The sequence below is a fragment of the Ambystoma mexicanum genome, chromosome 4q (assembly GCF_040938575.1).
Source record: "Ambystoma mexicanum isolate Mex_15411 chromosome 4q, UKY_AmexF1_1, whole genome shotgun sequence".
Lineage (NCBI taxonomy): Eukaryota > Metazoa > Chordata > Amphibia > Caudata > Ambystomatidae > Ambystoma > Ambystoma mexicanum.
Genome location: NC_090928.1, coordinates 1,145,213,777 through 1,145,233,086, shown reverse-complemented (window position 1 = coordinate 1,145,233,086; position 19,310 = coordinate 1,145,213,777). Strand labels below are relative to the sequence as shown.

At 46.8% G+C, this 19,310-nt stretch overlaps 1 protein-coding gene across 2 annotated transcripts in view; it reads left to right on the top strand.

Moving 5' to 3' along the window:
- The window catches only part of SLC4A1AP (solute carrier family 4 member 1 adaptor protein), a 363,679-nt gene that overhangs the window by 207,468 nt on the left and 136,901 nt on the right, over positions 1–19,310 (top strand). For both annotated transcript variants that reach the window (XM_069608736.1, XM_069608735.1), the window contains exon 10: positions 18,551–18,788. In XM_069608736.1, the coding sequence (XP_069464837.1) occupies positions 18,551–18,788 (238 nt within the window). The remainder of the gene's footprint in view (positions 1–18,550; positions 18,789–19,310) is intronic.

The window sequence follows — 19,310 nt, the reverse complement described above, 5'->3', positions numbered from 1 at the left end:
ATAAAAAATAAAAGCATTGCAAGGATCCTGCTAGGATCGGACTCCAAGTGGCTTGCCAACATGTTGTGTGCTCTGGTTCCTGACCGGGCCATAGCCAGCCATCTAACAAACAGTTGCGAGACCCGGGTTGGGATTAGAATTGGAGGTTGAGGCAAACAAAGTAAGCAGTGGCGAGCAGCAGGTCAATGGTGCTCCTGAACAGTTGAAAGAAGCATACGTAACCCCTAAAATGCTGCCTTAATTGCTATTGGCAACTGGGGAGAAGGCAGCAACACAACTGAATCTCACAATACAAGCCTGCGTTCCAGCATAAGACAAACACCTTACTCCCAGAGTACAAGAGAATCTCCCTCAGGGGCCTTTCACCCACCTCCTGCCATCTGTCCTATCCCACACCCACTCGCTCCTCAATCCCCATACCCTCATTTACCTTTGCCGGAAGACCGCCCCTTTGGCTACTGGCTGAGCTCCACCTTCCTCTCTGCCTCCGCATCATAAAAACAGAAATGGGCTCCACCTGGAGCCCATCTTGCATTTCTATATATTTCCGTATTTTGGTTAGATTTCAGGGCGTTAACATTTTATTCAAGTCGTTTTTCCAAATTGCAGATACATGAGAGTATATTCAACACACTTTAGTTTTGGCTATTAGGTGGCTTCTTAGGACCGCCTATAAAGCCAAATGTATAGCATAAGAGTGCAGAAAGGAGGGTAGATCGGGTTTAAGGAGGGGGTGAGGCTAATCCCACTGGCCATGGCCACCCACTACTCCATTGCCACCCACTACTCTCCTCTGTGTCCAAAAACACACTCATGCTGTCTTGAGATAAAGACATCGCTCAGCAACACCAAACAGGCTTTTATGGGTTTGCCACCGCCTTTTCAAAGTAACCTTCTGAAAGGTAATGACTCTGGAGCTGAAAGTCATCTTCTGTTGTAATACAAATGTATTAACCAAGTATGCCTTTAGCCACCCGATGAGCAATATGTGTTATTGCAATGAACTCCTGTCAAAATGAGAAGGGGAAAAGCCAGCCGTTGGCATTGCCATTATATAAGTAGGCACTCACCATGGGCCAGCTGTTGCCATCGTATAGCCAGGTAGTTCTGTTCTAGTCACCTACTGGTGGCCTAAAACATTTAAATGAAGCGTTACCGCGTTTGCACATTTTCTTTTTAGCAAAAGAACCCAACCAGCAAGGGCTTGAATACATACAAGAGACACGCAACATGTGCGGCACGGAGACTGCATTATTCCTCCCAGTGAAATGTGGAAGCGTTACAGCATTTGCGTTTCTTTTGTAACAATAGAAAAGTGATACTGTTTTTTTTATGCCGTACCCCTCCCTCGCCCCCCCCATACCTCCCCACCTCCCGCCCCACATACCCCCCACCTCCCGCAGGGCGCCACAGCACATAGAATGGCACAGACACGGAGATTGCGCTTTGTCAGTAGAGCTGGACTCAGTGACAACACACTTATACATTTTTATAAATATACGAACAAAAGACTTACCTGATGCCGCCTTGATGTCCGTCTTTCTTCTGGTCGTCTTCTTCTCGGCCTCGGTGCAGGGTATTTTTCTTGTGCTGCTTGCAGCAGCCAGTAAGCTATCCGCTTACTGGCTATTGCTGCTTTTCCCACTGTCCTACTTTCTAGCATTGGCTATCGTCTCTCACATTGAGAGACGATTGGCAATCATAGAAAGAGGACTTTAAAAAAAATATATATATGAATATATATATTTTTTTTAACTTCGGCTTCGAGCAAGTATTCCAGGAACCTTCGACCGAAGCCGAATAGCTGATTTTCAGCCGAAATTCGGCCGAATACTTACCCGAAGCCGAAGTTCGGTACAGCCCTAGTCCTAGTTGTGTGTTGTGGTCCCAAAGGGTACGGCATACAAGCTCTGCCTAACAAGCAGGTCCACCGATTTGCCACCTCAAAGTTGCAGGAACAAAAGTGCAAGAGGGAGATGCAGAGGCAGTACATATCTTAATAACCCCTGCAAAAGGAGGTTAGCCAACGGCCATCCAGCCAATCACCTAAATGGACTGGGGTCACAGGTTCCGATGACCAGCCCTTCAGGTTGGTACTGGAACTGCCACTTGGCCAAAGCCATCCCCACACGAAGTGAGAGGGAGAGCCTAGAAACTTATACTAGCCCAAATAAGATGGGGCCAATATGGAGGCTGACTTTGAAGACTCCCAAAGAGCCTATGTGGTCAGAATCTTGCTGTTACCTGAACAAAGGGAAGTCCCAAAACATAAAATTGCCAACAGCACGATTTAAACAAATGCACTGTTGCATGAATGGCCACTAAAAATGCTCGTTGGGCTAATGTTTGGAAACATTTTCTTTGTGCCGATTTGCTCCCATAGATATCTATGGATTTCTTGTATGTTTACAACTGCGTGCTGTTCAGATACTTTATATCCTTGTTTCTGATGTTTGTTAATCTGCTTAGAATCACATGCTGTGCATAGGTCCGACATCCAGTGGTCACTGCGGAGTATTGCATTTTGTTTTTCGTAGTCGAAAAGGGGACGTCGACAAGGCGTGTCTGTAACACTATCCCTATAGTGACGTGCGTTGTACCCACAATCCCTCACGCGTCGAGGTCCCTCAGATTGTTTTTTTCCGCCCAGTTTCTGGTCGCCTTTCGCGGAGCTCCTAGAGAGACATTGCTATACTTACCACGGACCTCGGTCCTTTTGTCATAACTTAATATACTGGTAACGATCCCTCCCCCTCGACGTTAGCTGTGAAGCTGTTTCTCCGCCGAACTATTTTCGACGGAGAGGAAGAGCGGAGGAGATCCTTCGGCGCTGCCGAACACGTGGCCTGGCCTCGACGGCCAACTTACAGTAGGGAGAGTGGGGGTTAGAACTTTGTCTCTTCTCTTTGAGAATGTCTTTCTTTCTCCCTTTTCTTTCCCTTGGGGTTGTTATCGCCAGCTATTATTGCCTCAGCTATGGAGAGGACACCATTTAAGTTTTGCCCACGCTGCAGGGGCAAATATACTTGGAAAGATAAGCACAAGCTCTGTAATCGTTGCTTACCCCTCGATCACATAGAGAACAGCTGCGCAGCCTGCAAGCTCTTAAAACCCAGGACTCTTAAAGAACGTAGGGTTAAGAGGTGGGCAGACTACGCGATGTCGAAGTCAGTTTCCTCACCCGCTGCCGCTGTTACTGAAAGTGACGAGGAGTGCGATAACTCGACGTCCGTTACGGAAGTCATGAACCCCCAGAAGGAGCGCTCACGCTCCTCGTCGTCCGTCCCCGGCCCCGACGGGCTCGGCTCACGCCCTGCTTATGGGGATGAACACCCCGGCGACAAGGACGCACACAAACCCCATAAGGCTAAACACACTACCCACGGCTCTTCTTCGTCGAGAACGAAGGATCCATCAGCGCCGAAGGGGACGCAGGGCACTCCGGCGTCTACCGCAGACCGTAAAGGTCACAAGCCCCACCCGCAAACGCAGCCGCGACCAGCGATTGGGCTTCCATCTAACACGGGCGCTACCCCAAAAACATCCGACGCAACGCTCCATAGAGCGACCGTCGAGGTACAACGCGCAACGCACACAACGTCGACACCAAAGCCCTCGACGGACAAAATCGTGGCCGAGAGCCTAGCGAGAATTGTCGCCGAAGACGAACGTACGCGGACGACGAAACAAACGTCGAATACCGCGTCGAAAAAACACAAAAGTAGCCAGGAACTGCCCCTTTCTCCAAAGGACGCTTCCGAACTACCTGAAGGCTTTTCAGAAGGAGACGGGAACCTCTCGTCGACGCTGTGGGAGCGTTCGAAACGATTCGAAGGCGAAAACACTAATTTTCCCCCTCTAGACTATTCAGGGGTACCCCATGAGACCCTTGAAAGACTCCATTCTTGCATGGAGAAAATGGAAAGGTTTCTAGGAAACCAAGACCCACCCACTCACAAAAGACAAAGAGAATGGCCACAGGATGACCCTATAGTCAAGCTTCCTAGGCTGGTTGACCTCACTGAGGAGGAGCAATACCTCCAAGAAGATGAGGAGTGTTTGGGTGGAGAAGAAGAGGTAGAACTTGAGGAAGAGGGCTTCGAAGAAGATCCTTACACCACTCCTACAGGGTTTGAAGAGGATACAGCTACCTCGCAGCCCTGGCATTCACCGTCAGTGCAGCCTTGGCAATCCCCATCAGTACATTCAGACCCTGATGCCTTTCTCCCTTCTCCTCTCAAGGATTCACACGGGAACTCCTCTCCCATAGATGACCAACCTTCCCTCAATGCACTATTGCGCAAGGCAGCAGCGCATTTTGAGATTGATACAGGGGAAACTCTTCCAGACATCGACTTTGTAGAAAAAGTCATCAAAGAAAAAGCCCCTGTTAGCCAATCTATTCCTCTCCTGGCTTCTATTAAAAGAAGAATTTCTCCTTCCCTTACTAACCCAGCTCTAGTAAGAGGGGTCAACCCTAGAATAGAAAAGCTCTTCAGCCCTTCATCCTCTGACCCTTTATACATCAGAGGACACTCTATTCCAGACTCCCTTGTGGTTACCAACACAAGAAAAAGAGCAGGGGTGCCACTATCCACTAGTGAAGCACCTCCAGACAAAGAAGGCAAAAAACTCTACGCACTGGGGAAGAGAATCACGACCTCCGCCGCCTTCTCCACTAGAATTGCTAATAACAACTCACTTTTAGCTAGCTACGCAGATGCACAGTGGAACAAGCTGCGCAGTGAAGCAGAGGAAGCACCTGAACCTCTGCGTTCTCGCCTGCTAGCTATAATATCAGAGGGCACACTGGTAAACCAGGGCATCGTTAAAAACTCCCTAGATGCCGCTGAGACGGCTGGCCGCTCCCTAGTTCAGGGAATACTTCTCAAGCGCCACGTTTGGCTACGCAATTCAGGTTTTAAGCCCGAAACCCAAGCCTCCCTCATAAATAAACCCATTGAACAGACGCATCTGTTTGGGAAAGCAGTAGATGAGGCCCTAGAACATGCTAAAAAAGAGTTTGATACCATCAAAACTCTTGATCAAATTTCTAGGCCCCCTAACAGGCGAGGCTATGGTAATAAACGCTCCTTTCGTGGCCAAAGACAGCAGCAGAACCAACAACAACAATATTACTCTGGCTCCAACTGGCCCACCAACCAGGGTAACACCCAGTTCAGTCAAAGAGGCCAACGCCGTGGCAAAGGAAGAGGTCGTGGCTCCAGCCCCAGAGGTTCCACGCCCAATACCAGCAAATGACCCGAAAATTCGGGTCCCCTCCCATGCATCACCGGTCGGGGGCCGGCTAACATCGTTCCTTTCAGCATGGGAGGGAATCACGTCAGACCGTTGGGTATTATCCACCATAGCCCACGGATACTGCATCGAGTTCAACGGTTCCCCGAAGTACAAACCCCCACGGAACCGGCGCATGACACCGCAACACCTCTCCATTCTTCTTCAAGAAGTGGAAGAACTACTGAAGAAAGAAGCTATAGAGCCCGTCCCCCTATCACAGGTAACAGAAGGTATTTATTCAGTGTACTTCCTTGTACCCAAAAAGGACTTAACCATGCGCCCTGTATTAGATCTGCGCCCAGCGAACTTATTTGTCAAACCCCAAAAGTTTCGTATGGTGACCTTACAGGAGGTAATCCCACTGTTATCACAAGGGGATTACATGACAACACTGGACATGAAAGATGCATACTTTCATATTTTAATGTTGCCATCGCACAGAAAATACCTCAGGTTCAAAATACAGGACAAACACTACCAGTTCAGAGTACTACCCTTCGGGATAGCATCTGCACCAAGGGTATTCACGAAAGTACTGGCAGTGGCAGCGGCCCACCTGCGCAGATTATCCATCCCGGTATACCCTTACCTCGACGACTGGCTCATAACAGGGGATTCTTACGAAACATGCTTCTCCAATACCCAAAAGACCGTAGACCTTTTGTCCCAACTGGGCTTCTCCATCAACGAAAAGAAGTCCAGCTTAGACCCCAGCCAAACCAAACAATTCCTAGGGGCTCTAATTCGAACAAGGGACGGCCTCGTATTCCCCTCCAACGAGAGGGTCCAAAACATGCTGTTTCAAATTCCCCATTATGTAGCAGGCCGAGAGGTGACGGTACGCAAAGCAATGCGCTTGCTAGGGATGATGGCGTCATGTATTTATTTGGTACCTCACGCGCGCCTGCGCATGCGCCCAATGCAAGAGTGGCTCTACAGCCAGTGGTGTCAGGCCAGCGGACAATGGGACGATCTAGTGGTGGTCTCGCAGGCCTTGGTTCTCTCGCTACGGTGGTGGACAAAAGAAAACCTGTTATTAGGGAAAACTTTTGCCACACCCGCAGTGGAAGCCACTCTAACCACAGACGCATCCCTTACAGGATGGGGGGCTCACCTATCCCATCAAACGGCACACGGAGTGTGGACTCCGAGTTTAGCATCCAAGCATATAAACCTGCTGGAACTACTAGCGGTGTTCAAAGCACTGAAAGCCTTTCAGGAACACTTACAAGGAAAGACAGTGATGGTCCTCACAGACAGCACCACAGCCATGTACTACCTCAACAAGCAAGGGGGCACTCACTCTCCAGGACTGTCCAAGCTGTCCCAGAATATATGGAAGTGGGCTCTCAAACACAACATGTTCCTACTAGCACAACATGTACCAGGGGAACTCAATCTGCTAGCAGACAAACTCAGCAGAGACTTCCCCCTGCCCGAAGAGTACGAATGGCAATTGCACGAAGACATCGTCTTAGACATCTTCACGCAATGGGGATTCCCGGAAATAGACCTGTTCGCAACCCTGGAGAACTCACAATGCCAAAGTTACGCCTCCAGGTACCCCCAGAACCAGTCCAAGGGGAACGGTCTGTTGATTCAATGGTCAGGGAAATTTGTTTACGCCTTTCCCCCGACTCCCCTTCTCAACAAAGTGGTGCACAAGATGCACCAGGAGCAGGTTACCATGATACTAGTGGCCCCAATGTGGGCACGGCAACCTTGGTTCGCTCACTTGATGGAGATGTCCCTATCTCCCCCAGTGAAACTTCCCTGCCCGTACAACATGCTGTCACAAGACAAGGGCAGGACACTGCATCCATGCCCTCAGACCATGAACTTAGCAGCCTGGCTCCTGAGATCATAGAATTTGGACATTTACAACTCCCACAGAGATGTATGGACATCCTCAGGGAAGCCAGAAAACCTAATACTCGACACTGCTATTCTAGCAAATGGAAAAGATTCGTTATCTGGTGTAGAGGTACTAGCATCAACCCAGTTGACTGCTCTCCTACTGACATTATTCTATACTTGACCCATTTACTGGATTCAGGTTTAGTATTCAATTCCATTAAAGTCCACCTAGCGGCACTTTCTGCATACACCACTTCCCAACTTAAAGTGTCGTGGTGGAAGATACCAGTTATCAAAGCCTTCATGGAGGGGGTAAAAAGGATACACCCTCCGATAGCTAACCCAGCTCCCGGATGGGACTTAAATGTGGTACTTTCCAGACTCATGGGCCCTCCCTTCGAACCCATGCACAAGGCAACTCTTAAAGATATCACCCTTAAGACTGCTTTCCTAATAGCTATCACCTCCATTAGGAGAGTAAGTGAACTACAGGCTCTTTCTGTACTAGACCCCTTTGTAACAGTTCACAAAAATAAAGTGGTTCTACGCACACACCCAAGGTTTGCACCTAAATTCATCTCGAAATTTCATGTAAACCAAACTATAGAACTACCAACGTTCTTTCAAAACCCTTCCAGCTCGGGAGAAAAAAGTCTGCATACACTAGATGTACGCAGAGCTGTCATGTTCTACATGGAAAGAACCAGACCACTGAGAAAGACTAATCAGTTCTTTGTCTCGGTGGCAGCAGGAAGAGAAGGAGATGCGGTCTCAAAATCCACTATATCTAGATGGATTGTTCAATGCATCACTCTCTGTTACACTCTTGCTAAGAGAGAACTACCCTTCAAGCCAAGAGCACATTCCACTCGAGGCACTGGGGCTTCCATAGCATTCATTGCAAAAGTTCCCCTTGAGTCCATCTGCAAAGCGGCTACCTGGAGTTCTGTGCACACCTTTACAAAACACTACTGTCTAGATGCACACTCTAGATCTGACTCCCAGGTGGGACAGGCAGTATTAAGACATCTTTTCTCTACTGTTCCTTCTCATAACCCACCGCCAACTCCGGGTACTGCTCGCTAGTCTATGCACAGCATGTGATTCTAAGCAGATTAACAAACATCAGAAGACAATGCATTACTTACCGTAAAAGCATTTCTGATGGTTGTATCTGCTTAGATTCACATGCGCCCACCCTTCCTCCCCGCTCGGATGGAAGGAACATAGACTTCCTTTATATCTCTCTTTTCTGTACTCACTCACGTCTATAAGGCTCCCTCAGGGCAGAAAAATACAAACAGAGGGACCTCGACGCGTGAGGGATTGTGGGTACAACGCACGTCACTATAGGGATAGTGTTACAGACACGCCTTGTCGACGTCCCCTTTTCGACTACGAAAAACAAAATGCAATACTCCGCAGTGACCACTGGATGTCGGACCTATGCACAGCATGTGAATCTAAGCAGATACAACCATCAGAAATGCTTTTACGGTAAGTAATGCATTGTCATCTTTTTCTTTTGCAACTTTTGCGTTACAAATACAATGTGCCCAAGATAGGCTGGTGGCAGTGGATGTTTTTCTACCATGTTTTTAATTTGAATTTTTTAATTTTTTACTTGTGCAATTTTGCAATTGCTGCAAATTGCTATTAAGAGTGACCGGCACTATAAGATGGCTGTGCCTGGATGTTTTTGCTTGTACTTTGGCCATATTGTTCTTTGGCCTTGTTTCTGCTCTTTCAAGGCTGGAATTGCCTTATATGAAATGCCCTTTGCTGAGGAAAGCTGCTGCTTTCGCTCTGTCGTGTGTGGCCGGATTTGGGTGCTAGGACTGTGGTCCCAGTCCACATCTTGGTACCTGAATGTCTGTTGCTGGGCAGATTGTGTGGCCAGTGGCCATCCATGATTGGCTAGATACTACCAGTTTGAATGGTATTTGTATTTGGTTTATTTATAAAGCGCAACCAGGCTCAAGGGCATACGGGCGCGTACGTTTTTTGATCATGTTACATAAGAGTACAGTTACATTAGCAAGCAGTAGGCAACAATTACAATAGTTGCGGTACATTGGTATTACAGGTACAAGCATACATGTTGCAATTAAGGCAGTGGGCCGAAGGTGAGACAGATAGTAATATTATTTACAATATGTACAGTGGGTAGGCAGTAATCTAAGCTCTAGGATGTTAAGCTGTCAATGTGTCCAGGTCATGAAGCCAACGTTTGGTGTTGCGTTTAAATAGGTTGGAGGAGGTTACAGACCTGATTGGAACAGGTAGTGTGTTCCATAGCTTTGAGGCTTGTACAGGGAAACTAACTCCTCCCGAGTTATGGAGTTTGAATCTCGGTATAGACATTGTGTTAACTTGAGCTGTTCTAAGTGGTCTTGTAGCTGTGTTTGGGGTAAGTTGGTTAGAGATGTAGGATGGTGCGAGGTTAGCCCTGGCTTTGTGGGTAAGGGCAAGAACTTTGAGGGATATTCTGTGCTCTATTGGGAGCCAATGCAGATTACGTCTAGTCTGAGAGATGCGACTTCTTAGGGATTTTGAGGGCTGCCCTAATGGCGTTATTTTGAGTTACTTGTAGTTTGTGAATATTTTTGCGGCTAGTGCCTAAGTAGAGGGCATTACAATAATCTACTTTGGACAAGACTAACGTTCTAGCAAGAGTAATGCAGTTGGGAGTGGAGATAAACGGCCTACATGCAGTAATAAGTTTACATGTGTAGGCGGCTGAAGACGCTACTGCATTGGTTTGTTTGGTGAAGGATAATGTGGCATCGAGGTAGATACCAAGGGTTTTAGTAGTATTAGAGACAGGGATGGGGTTACCATCAATAGAGAACGATTTGAAAGCAGTATTTAGTTTTTTTAGTTTGGCGTGAGTACCAAGGATAATCAACTCAGTTTTTTCGTCATTGAGACAAAGTCAATGGTGTGCCATCCACGCTTGTATTACTGCGTATATTTCATTGAAGGTTTTGCTATCAGTTTCATAGTCACCAGAGATAGGAATGAGTATCTGGGTGTCACCCGCATAATTAGTATACGTGACACCCAGATAGTCAAGGATATCGAAAAGGGGCTTCGTAAATACATTATAGAGCGTTGGGGACACGCAAGAGCCTTGCGGGCCACCACAAGGAACTGGTGAGGGTTCAGCCGAGTCAGTAGGAGAAAAGTCCCTCATGGTTCTGTTAGCCAAGAAGGAGCTGATCCAAGCAGTGGCTGCGTCGGAAAAGTGAGCTGCAGATTTCAGGTGGTGGCAAAGCGTTTGGTGGTTGACCAAGTCAAAAGCTGCTGACAGATAAAGCAATAAGAGCAGTGCTAGTGTGCCATTGTCTTTTAAAATTTGAATCTGAGTAGTGAGATCTATTAGGGCAGTTTCCGTACCATGTCTAGGTCGGAAGCCGGATTGCCTTAGTCCCAGAAGATTGTTTGTTTCTAGATAAGCCTGTATTTGCAGGTAGGCTGCTCTATCTAGTATCTTTAGTAAGAAGGGTACAGTTGTTATCGGCCTATACTTAGACGGGTTGGCTGGGTCATGAGTGGGTTTTTTGATTAGTGGGATGACCCAGGCGCCTTTAAGTTATCAGGCACTACTCCCGTTTTGAAGGAGGCGTTGATAAGGTTAGGAATGAATGGTGCCAGTTCATGAGCTGCTGCTTTGATAATCGGAGCAGGACAAGCGTCACCTTGGCAATTCGATGGTTTAAGTTTCCTAATGATGTTTTCTACTTCCCAAATTGAGAGGGGTGAGAAACTAAATGGTTTACAGGTTGGCTCAAAGGTAGGTGACTTGTTAGGAAGTTGTTTGTGATCAGGGTCAGCGAGTAAGAGGTCTTTTTTCACATTGATTTTAGATTGTAAACGGGCTATTTTATCTAGAAGTACCTCCTGGATGTTGCTGCACCATAGTGCATCTGTGACACATTTATGAATAGGGGCAATCGGGGATTCTAATTCTTTTAGAATCTTAAGTTCTTTTGTGTTAGATTCCGCTTGTTCGATCCTTTTGTTATAGGTGTCTTTTTTTGGCAAGTATATCTTGAATATAGCTAGAAGTTGCTAGAATTAGTTAATTTTTATTATTTACTGAAGGGCACTTTTTCCAATGTGCTTCTGCCGTTCTCTTAGTTTTACGTAGTTCTCTAAGATGCGGCGTGAACCAAGTATTCAGGTGACGTTGTGGTTTAGGTTTCCGCAATTTTAGGGGGGCGATGATATTCAAGGCTTTCAGTATTGCCTGATTGTAAATGTCTACTAAGACTGTGGGGTCGGAGGTGGCCACGTTGTCAAGAAGGGGAAGTAATAGAGTTTATCTGGTGTAAAGTCTTTCTTATTTCTAGTGTGGGTGGCTGGAGCGATGATAGGAGCAGGGTGTTGTGTGTTGGCTTTGATGGAAAAGGTTATTTTATGATGATCGACCAAATACATGGATCATTGGATAGACGATCGATCGAGCAGTTAAGGTTGGTGAGCCAGTCCAATGTTCTTCCTTTGATGTGTGGGCTCATTAATAATATGGGTATGACCCAAGTCTGATAGGGCGTTAGCTATATCACGGGCATTATTATTTGTGGGGTCATTAAAACCAAGGTTGAAGTCCCCTAGTAGGATAGTTTGTGAATTAGGTTTAGTGTCGGTGGATACAAGGGATCCAATATCCTCTATGAATGAAGAAATCGGTCCTGGTGGTCGGTAGATAAGGTGCACTGTTGCTGTGTGGTTAGGTGATAGAGGCAGTTTGATTGTCAGGGATTCAGCAGAGGGAATTTGACCGTCCTGAATGACTCTAATGTCGTAGGTGTTTCTGAAGATGAGGGCAAGTCCGCCTCCCTTCACTTGGTTGGTGTTTCTATCGCATCTTATGATAGCATAGTCATTTGGTATAGCCAGGGGCAAGAGATGGTCCAGAGGCTGCATTAAGCCAGGTTTCCGTAACTGCGAGGAGATCAAGCTTTCCATGAGTTATGAAGTCAGCGATGTCCAGTGCATGGGCGGATAGGGACCTAGCATTCACCAAGGCTGCTTTGATGATCTGGCGCAAAGGAGGGCTCCTGCAGCCATCCGACAGACAAGTGTTGGAGCCAGGACCCCTACGTAGAATGGCAGCCGCTGACTAACCTTGCAGTTAACCTGCATCAACTCCAGTGCAGTCCCAGTGAAGCGCTGCTCCTCTGCCTGATCTCAAGGAAACACTTTGTGTTGCTTCGACCCTTGGACTGGTGGGAACAGCCAGTCTCGACCCCTGCTTGAGGTTCTGTGCCTTCTGAGCCTTCGGAAGTGTCCCTGGACCACCCGGCAGACTAACCAGGTCTCTCCTGGGCTACCTCGCCACAGCCGTCAGCGTTCCAAGTGCATCTTTGGAATTTGAAGACTCTTCAACATATACTACACAATGCTTGCTCTTACATTTTGATCATTCTAGACCCAATGGAAGCCATGCAGATTGCCTTTCGATGACTAATCATGGTGACTCCTGTTGCAACCAATCTTGTTTGATCCCTGGCGGTGTCCTGGAGTCTCTGGCTCTGCAGAAATCTTAATTTCTTCCCAGGGATGTTCAGATGGACAGTGCCTGGAACTGAGATTCAGGTACTGCGACCAACCAAAACTAAATCCAGCACAACAAAGTGACCTCTGCACCCGCGACTCCTGGGCCTCCCACGACCAGACCAAGCACAGAAGAATATGTCCCAAATGGAATCCAGGACCTCAGCAGTTGTCTCTAGATAAATCAGAGTAAGGGGGTAAGTCAACACACCTGTTCCCACACTCTTCCCCCCCTTCCTTCATATGGTCACATGTGTGTGAAGTCCTGTTCCTATAATCTCTTTCCTGACTTAGATCTGTGGTGGTCTAGTCAAGGATCCCCTCCTAGGCCTACCCTAGTGTAGTGGGATTGACAGAGCTACTTACCTGAACTTTGCTTAACTTTTTGGAACTCTGAATCTCAGCCAGCGGCATTGTCCAATTGCGTAGCAAACCTACCCGATGAGTATATCTCAGGGCATCTGACTACTTACCTGCTTTGCACTGGTTTTGAATAATAGGCTTTCGTATCTTCTCACAAGAGTGAATGTATATATGTATTTTATAGTATGGGACAATATTTTTCCAGGGGTTTCTTTGCTTAGTGTGTATTTTAAAGGTCTAATAAATAATATTTGTGTACTTACCCGTCTAACTGGAATTATTGTGTTCCTCTAGGTGGACTCATTGTAGCCTAAACCACTCACACCACCCCTGAGTCTATGTTAAAAAAAATGTTATTGTTTAAAAAGCAGATTTAGCTTGAAAGCAGCGGAGCGCTGTACAGGGTGTGAGTAGCAGCGTTTTGGCTGGCATCTTCGAAGTGTAGTTCAGTACTGTGGGTTACAGTCTGTTCATCATAGTGTGTGTCCATTGCGGTTAATCTATGGTCAAGTGTTGTTTGAAAAACCCACGTTTTGAGAGATTTGTGAAATTGGATATCTGTGGGTGCCTTCCGAGTCAGTAGCGTGGGTTGTGTTCCAGTGGGTGGATGAGTTACAAGAGAATGGGCCTCATTACGACCCAGGCGGTAAGGGGTTTACGGCAGCGTAAACAGCGCCGACCCTTACCGCCTGAGTACGAGGTCCCTTAGCGCCATGGCGGATTTAACACCTGCTTTTAGCAGGTGTTAAAATCCATGGCGCTAAGGGACCATGGAGTTAATTACGCCACCGTAATTTACGGTGGCGTAATTAACGCCTTCCCCACTCCCATTATGCCCTATGGGGCAAAAATGGGAATGGGGAAGGGTAAATGGGGATTGGGGACTTACCGCCCCGCCAAGGTCGGAATGGGGCGGTAAATCCGCCAACCACCATGGCGTAAACGTAGTTTACGCCATGGTGGTAAAGTCACGGCCCAGGCGGTAACTTACCGCCTGGGTCGTAATGAGGCCCAATGATTGTTTGCGGGTCCTCTCTTAGAGTTGTGATTCTAGTCGGTTGGTGATTTGCTGCACATGTTACCAGATATGTGGAGCTTAGCCGCCAGGTATGCTGGTGTGCTACTCGTCACTGCTTTGTTAGATGATCCATGCAGTCTTAAACAGTACCTTGGCCTGGATAGGAGGCCAATGTATTTTGCATAGGATGTGGGTGATTCCACCAGATTTCCGTGCCCCCATAATAAGACCTGATACAGCGTGGTGGACTGCTTTTATTAGGGGACCCAAGTGAGTGACTGAGAGCCCCGTCAGGAGGACATTTCCCCCATCTATGTGTGCGACCACAAGTGCCTGCACTACAGTCTGGAAGTCCTTCAGCGGGATGAAGGGTTTGATTTTGCAAAGGATTGTGATTTTCAGCCAGGCCGTTTGGGCCTTCTTGCCTTTGTTTTGGAAGGACTGGTTGCTGTCAGTGGTGAAGCCTAGGGATTTTGCTGAATCCGAGAGTTGCAGTTCAAATCCGTATAGGCCTGTGTCATTGAGCCATTGTTGGACAAGTTGTTCAGTGGCGGGACCGGTTAAGACAAATTTCTTTCTTGGACGGGCAAAGTTTGAGGTAAGCAGCTCTGCAGGATTCTAGGTGTCGGTTAGAACATGCCAAGTAGTTGTGTAGCGATGGTTTAATGATGTATGCTGGGATGATCTCATTAGAGTAGGAGGTAGGCTTGAGGGAGGTGATTGTTTTTAGGAGGCCTGGGGGAGTTAGAGGAGAGAATTGAGTTCAAAGGGCAGTGTGCATTCTGGAGAACAGCAAGGTTGGCGAATGTTGTAGGAGGTTGATTTGATGATCTGCCGGATTTTGGCTATTTTTTGGAAGAAAAGTTGTTTTTCCAGTCTCCGGATCTAGTGAGAGTTTGGTACAATGTTTTAATACTTCAAAGAGGGCTTTGCTCCGGTTAGCGGCTGTCACAACAGTGGTGGTGGTGTAGTAAGCAGGTTTGCCCGCGGAATTCCAATTCCTATGGTTGCCGCATAGCGGTTTGAGGTTGGTAAGATCTCCCGGGTTGTTTTTGCACCAATGTTTCTCTAGGACTCTGAGTGTTAGAGGTGAGCACACAGGTGCCACTGGCCGGTTAGTTTTGTCTTAGCGCAGATGGTGTTTACGGGGGCATGAGTGTCCACCAGTTCCATATCTGAGTTTCTGAATAATACTAGGATGACTGAGGGCTGTGTAGGTTCCGACTCCTCCCTTTTTTCCTGTCTTCAGACACTCTGGAGCCTTGGGGGGCTTTCCAAAGGATTCCTGCCGAAGACAAATGTCAAACCAGGACCTCCCCCACCCAGGACTGCAGAAGGACCAGAAGGACAAGCACACAAGAAATGGTGGAAAAAAGAACCCAGCCACCATTTTGGGCCATTAGTGACCTGGTGACCTTTCTGTGCATTACCGGGGCTGTGAACACAGCCTGCAGGTAAAACTCACACATAAGTCAGTAGAACATGTCCACTGACACCTGCCTTTCAGGTATGGTTGTCACCTTTAACAAATATGTTACAGGAACAGTGAGAAAAGGGAAACTGTGTAGCCCCTCAGCACTCCACATGAGGTGGGGTGTGCTGATCTCCCAATAGAAAATATAAACGGGATAAAAAGTATCCCTCTACTCTTGGGAACAGTAGTTCACACAAGGATAATAAATGCAAATACAAAGGGAAGCCCAAAGGGCTCCCAGTAGCACTGCACAAAAGGTGTTGTGTGCTACACAAGTAAATTACAGATGCCTTCGAAATATGGATGCAAACATGACTTCATAAAATAAAGTACAAAAATAATGAACTGGGGTTACCACAGACAGAGTGAAAGATGAGTGAGTGGGGTAAAAGCGTCCCACTAACTTAGGAGAACACACCAAAAAATCCATGAGTCCAGCACAATGTGCTGTGGGTCTCACAGGTGAAGGAGATTTGGCATAGAGATGAATAAATCTACCTAACGAAGGCCTTCCCACAAAGGGTGCCTGTACAAGAGCACAAGAATGAGAAGTGGTGTGCAAGTTTATTAGAGTGCAAAACAGTGAGACATATACCATGGGCAAGACAAAACAAACTATGTACAAGAAGACAGGTGACTTACACAGGTAACATTACCCTAACAGGGCAAGTTACTCTAACTAAAGAGCAGTACTATTTTAATATACAAAATTACATTTTTAAGTGTCACTGGAGGGCACTGCTGGTATCGGGTAGGGAGAGTGTGGGAGAATGCAGGGATATCCCCCTCTTTAGCAAGTATGTGAAGTTTAAACAAAGCTTTGAAGCGATCCATAGTTGGGCTGGCTTTGATTGGTAATGGCGGTGGGTTCCAGTGGAGAAGAGCAAGTAGGGAGAAGGAGCAGAAGTGAGAGGAGGCACAATGAGGGTATGGGACTGTGAGGTTGAGTGCAGAGGAGGATCGGAGGGAACAGGATGGTGAGTAAAGAGTGCTGATAGCAAAGCTGAGAATTTTGTCTAGAAGGCAGAAGGAGCTGAGAAGAAGGCCAAGGAGTAGGCTTAAGCAGTAGTCTAGTTTGCTGAGCATGAGAGTGGAGATTGGTGTTTTTGTAGTGTGGTTAGTAAGAGAAAGGACATATTTTCTGACTGTTGAAGAGATTAATATGAGCAGCACTGGTAGTGATGTATTGCTGTAGTTATAGGTTGCTATCAAAGAAGACCCCAAGATTGCCAGCCTTCAGTGAACAAGCTAGAAGGTCAGGAAGGAACAAACTAGGGGAGGGTAAGGATGGCATTGGAATTTGGGAGAAAGAGGAGTTCCATTTTTGAAGAGTTCAGAATGAGGCAGCAGAGAGGGCTACCCAGTGACGAATTGCAGTGCAACAGTTCGTAAGCTGCTCTGAGGTGGCTGGTGTGAAGGATGGAAAGCGAACAATTAAGTGTCATCAGCAAAAAGGTGATGGTGAAAGCCAAAGGATGAGATATATTTTCCGAGGTACAGATGGTGTAGAGCAAAGGTCCAAGGACTGATCCTTAGGGGATGCTGATGGAGAGAATGGCGAGGTCAGAGGTTTGAGAGTTTCAAGACCATTTAAAGGATAAACCTTCCACGTAGAAGCCGATCCAGGCAAAGCAGATTTGCCAAATGCAAGGTCCTGGCGAGTGAGGAGGGGGAAGAGGAGTAATGGATGCTGTCAAAAGCAGCGGAAAGGTCCAAAAGGAGGAGTTTGGAGTGGTGAGCATTAGAGCGAAAGTTGAATACATGCAAGTGTGCAGTCTCAATGGAGTGTTCCTATGGAAGCCAGATTGAAGTGGCTCTCCACAGCCATTATACTCCAGGGTCTTAGTGATCCAGTTGAAGACCACTCCCTCAAGGACTTTCAAATGAAGGGGAAGGAGGGAAAGTGGCCAATTGTTTGCTGGGATATTTGGGTCTGCAGATGGTTTCTTCAAATGGGGTAAGACAGATGCAGGTTTGAAGGTGGTGGGGAAGATTCCAGATGAGGTTAAAGATCTTAGAGAGATAAGGGCAAGTGATTGAGACTAAGTTGTTCACCATTTGATGATCAAAAGGGTTGATTGGGACGCAAGGTGCGTTGGCATTGCGAAGGATGGGTGCTAATTCAATAGAAGTAGGGGATAAGTAGCCGAAAGTAGAAGAGTTGGGGAGAGATGGTGTACAGAAGGAGGGTTGAGGAGGGAGAGCACTGTGAGTGTCACCAATTTCTGAGGTTGTAGAAAAGTAGTGACCAAAGTCATTAGCAGAAAAAGTGGAGGCAATGGCTATTGGATGGAGAGGTATGAACAAAGATTGGATGTTAAATACACATTTTGCTGTGGTGATTGTGAAGGCAAGAGATTAGGTATGCTAAGTAGGAGTCCAGTGCAGAGAAGGAGGGCAGCAAATGACGATTTAGGCACTACTCATCAATGTATGCGTGGATTCTGCAGAGAAGCATTTATTCCTTTTGTTTCCAGAAGAGCCACTTCAGAGTGTAGGGGATAGCTTCCATGGTGCCTCTAGCAGGTGGATGAAGAGTTCATAGATCTGATCCATGTATTTCAGGAACCAGCGAAGAGCTCAACATTCAAAGGCCAAACCTTAAACTAGCTACTTTAATTGGTTTGGCAAATACCCCAAATTGCTGTTAGTCCTATAAAACCATGCATAACTCAAAGTACCAAATATTCTCTTGATCCATTTCTGGAAGGGATTACATACAACCTTACAGTGATCTGTAAAATAACCTTTTTTAATGAGGCACACACATGAAATTCCTGCTATTGCATTTGTGATACATTAGCAAATGTGACAAAGGACTCCATGGTTGTCACTTAGTACAAGTACAGTTAACACAGTGTGCATCCTAGTGGGCTTCACCACCATTTTGGCGCTGTAATAAAACCTTGTAAACAGAGTGGTGTATAACACAACTTCAGTAAGCTTGTTGCAACATATCCTTTCTTCTCTTACAGAATCTGCCTCCCCAGCGGACTAACCTTCCTGTAAGCCTGTTTGACATGAAGGGGGGTGGGTCTGAGCCAGAGGAGGAGGAGGAGGAGGATGAAGTGGAGGAGGAACGTGACGCACAGGAAATTGCAGGCAGGATTCAAAACTCAGAAATGGATCTGGAAGCAAAGCAGGACCTAGAACAGCGACATTCTCCCTGTCCCCGATCCACCAACATGAGTGTGTGTCAGAATGCCACAAGCGGTAAAGTATTGCACGTTTTTCCTTGTTCATGCTTCTTTTGCTAGTTTGTTTTTTCTTCATTTAACAAAATCTCTTTATCCTACTGCTTTCTATGCCACACATAGTAAACAACTCTTTCATGTTTGTCTCAATAAAGGTTTATTCCTCTTGTTCAGTCAACCCCATGTTTCCCAAGCTTCCTTTCACAACATGATTTAATTCAAGCAATAAGATGTTTTTTTTATAGTGCGCCAGTGCTTTTGGGAAAACTGGTGAATTGCTTTGCAAGTCTTCAAAGCAAATTGAGCTATTGAGCACATTTTATTTTCTTTGATGGTTTTGCATACATCTGGAAGGAGGGTGGTGAGATGTGGTCAGCAGCCTCCTGAAAAAGATGTCTGGGCTTCAGCTCCTCCAATGTTGCATTCCATTCATCCCTATGGTAGTGGGCAGTAAGCAATGAATTCCCCCCCAACCCCAAGGAGTCGAGGGAGGAGCGCCCGCTCTGCAATACCCTTACTAGGGGATCTCCCATTACCATGA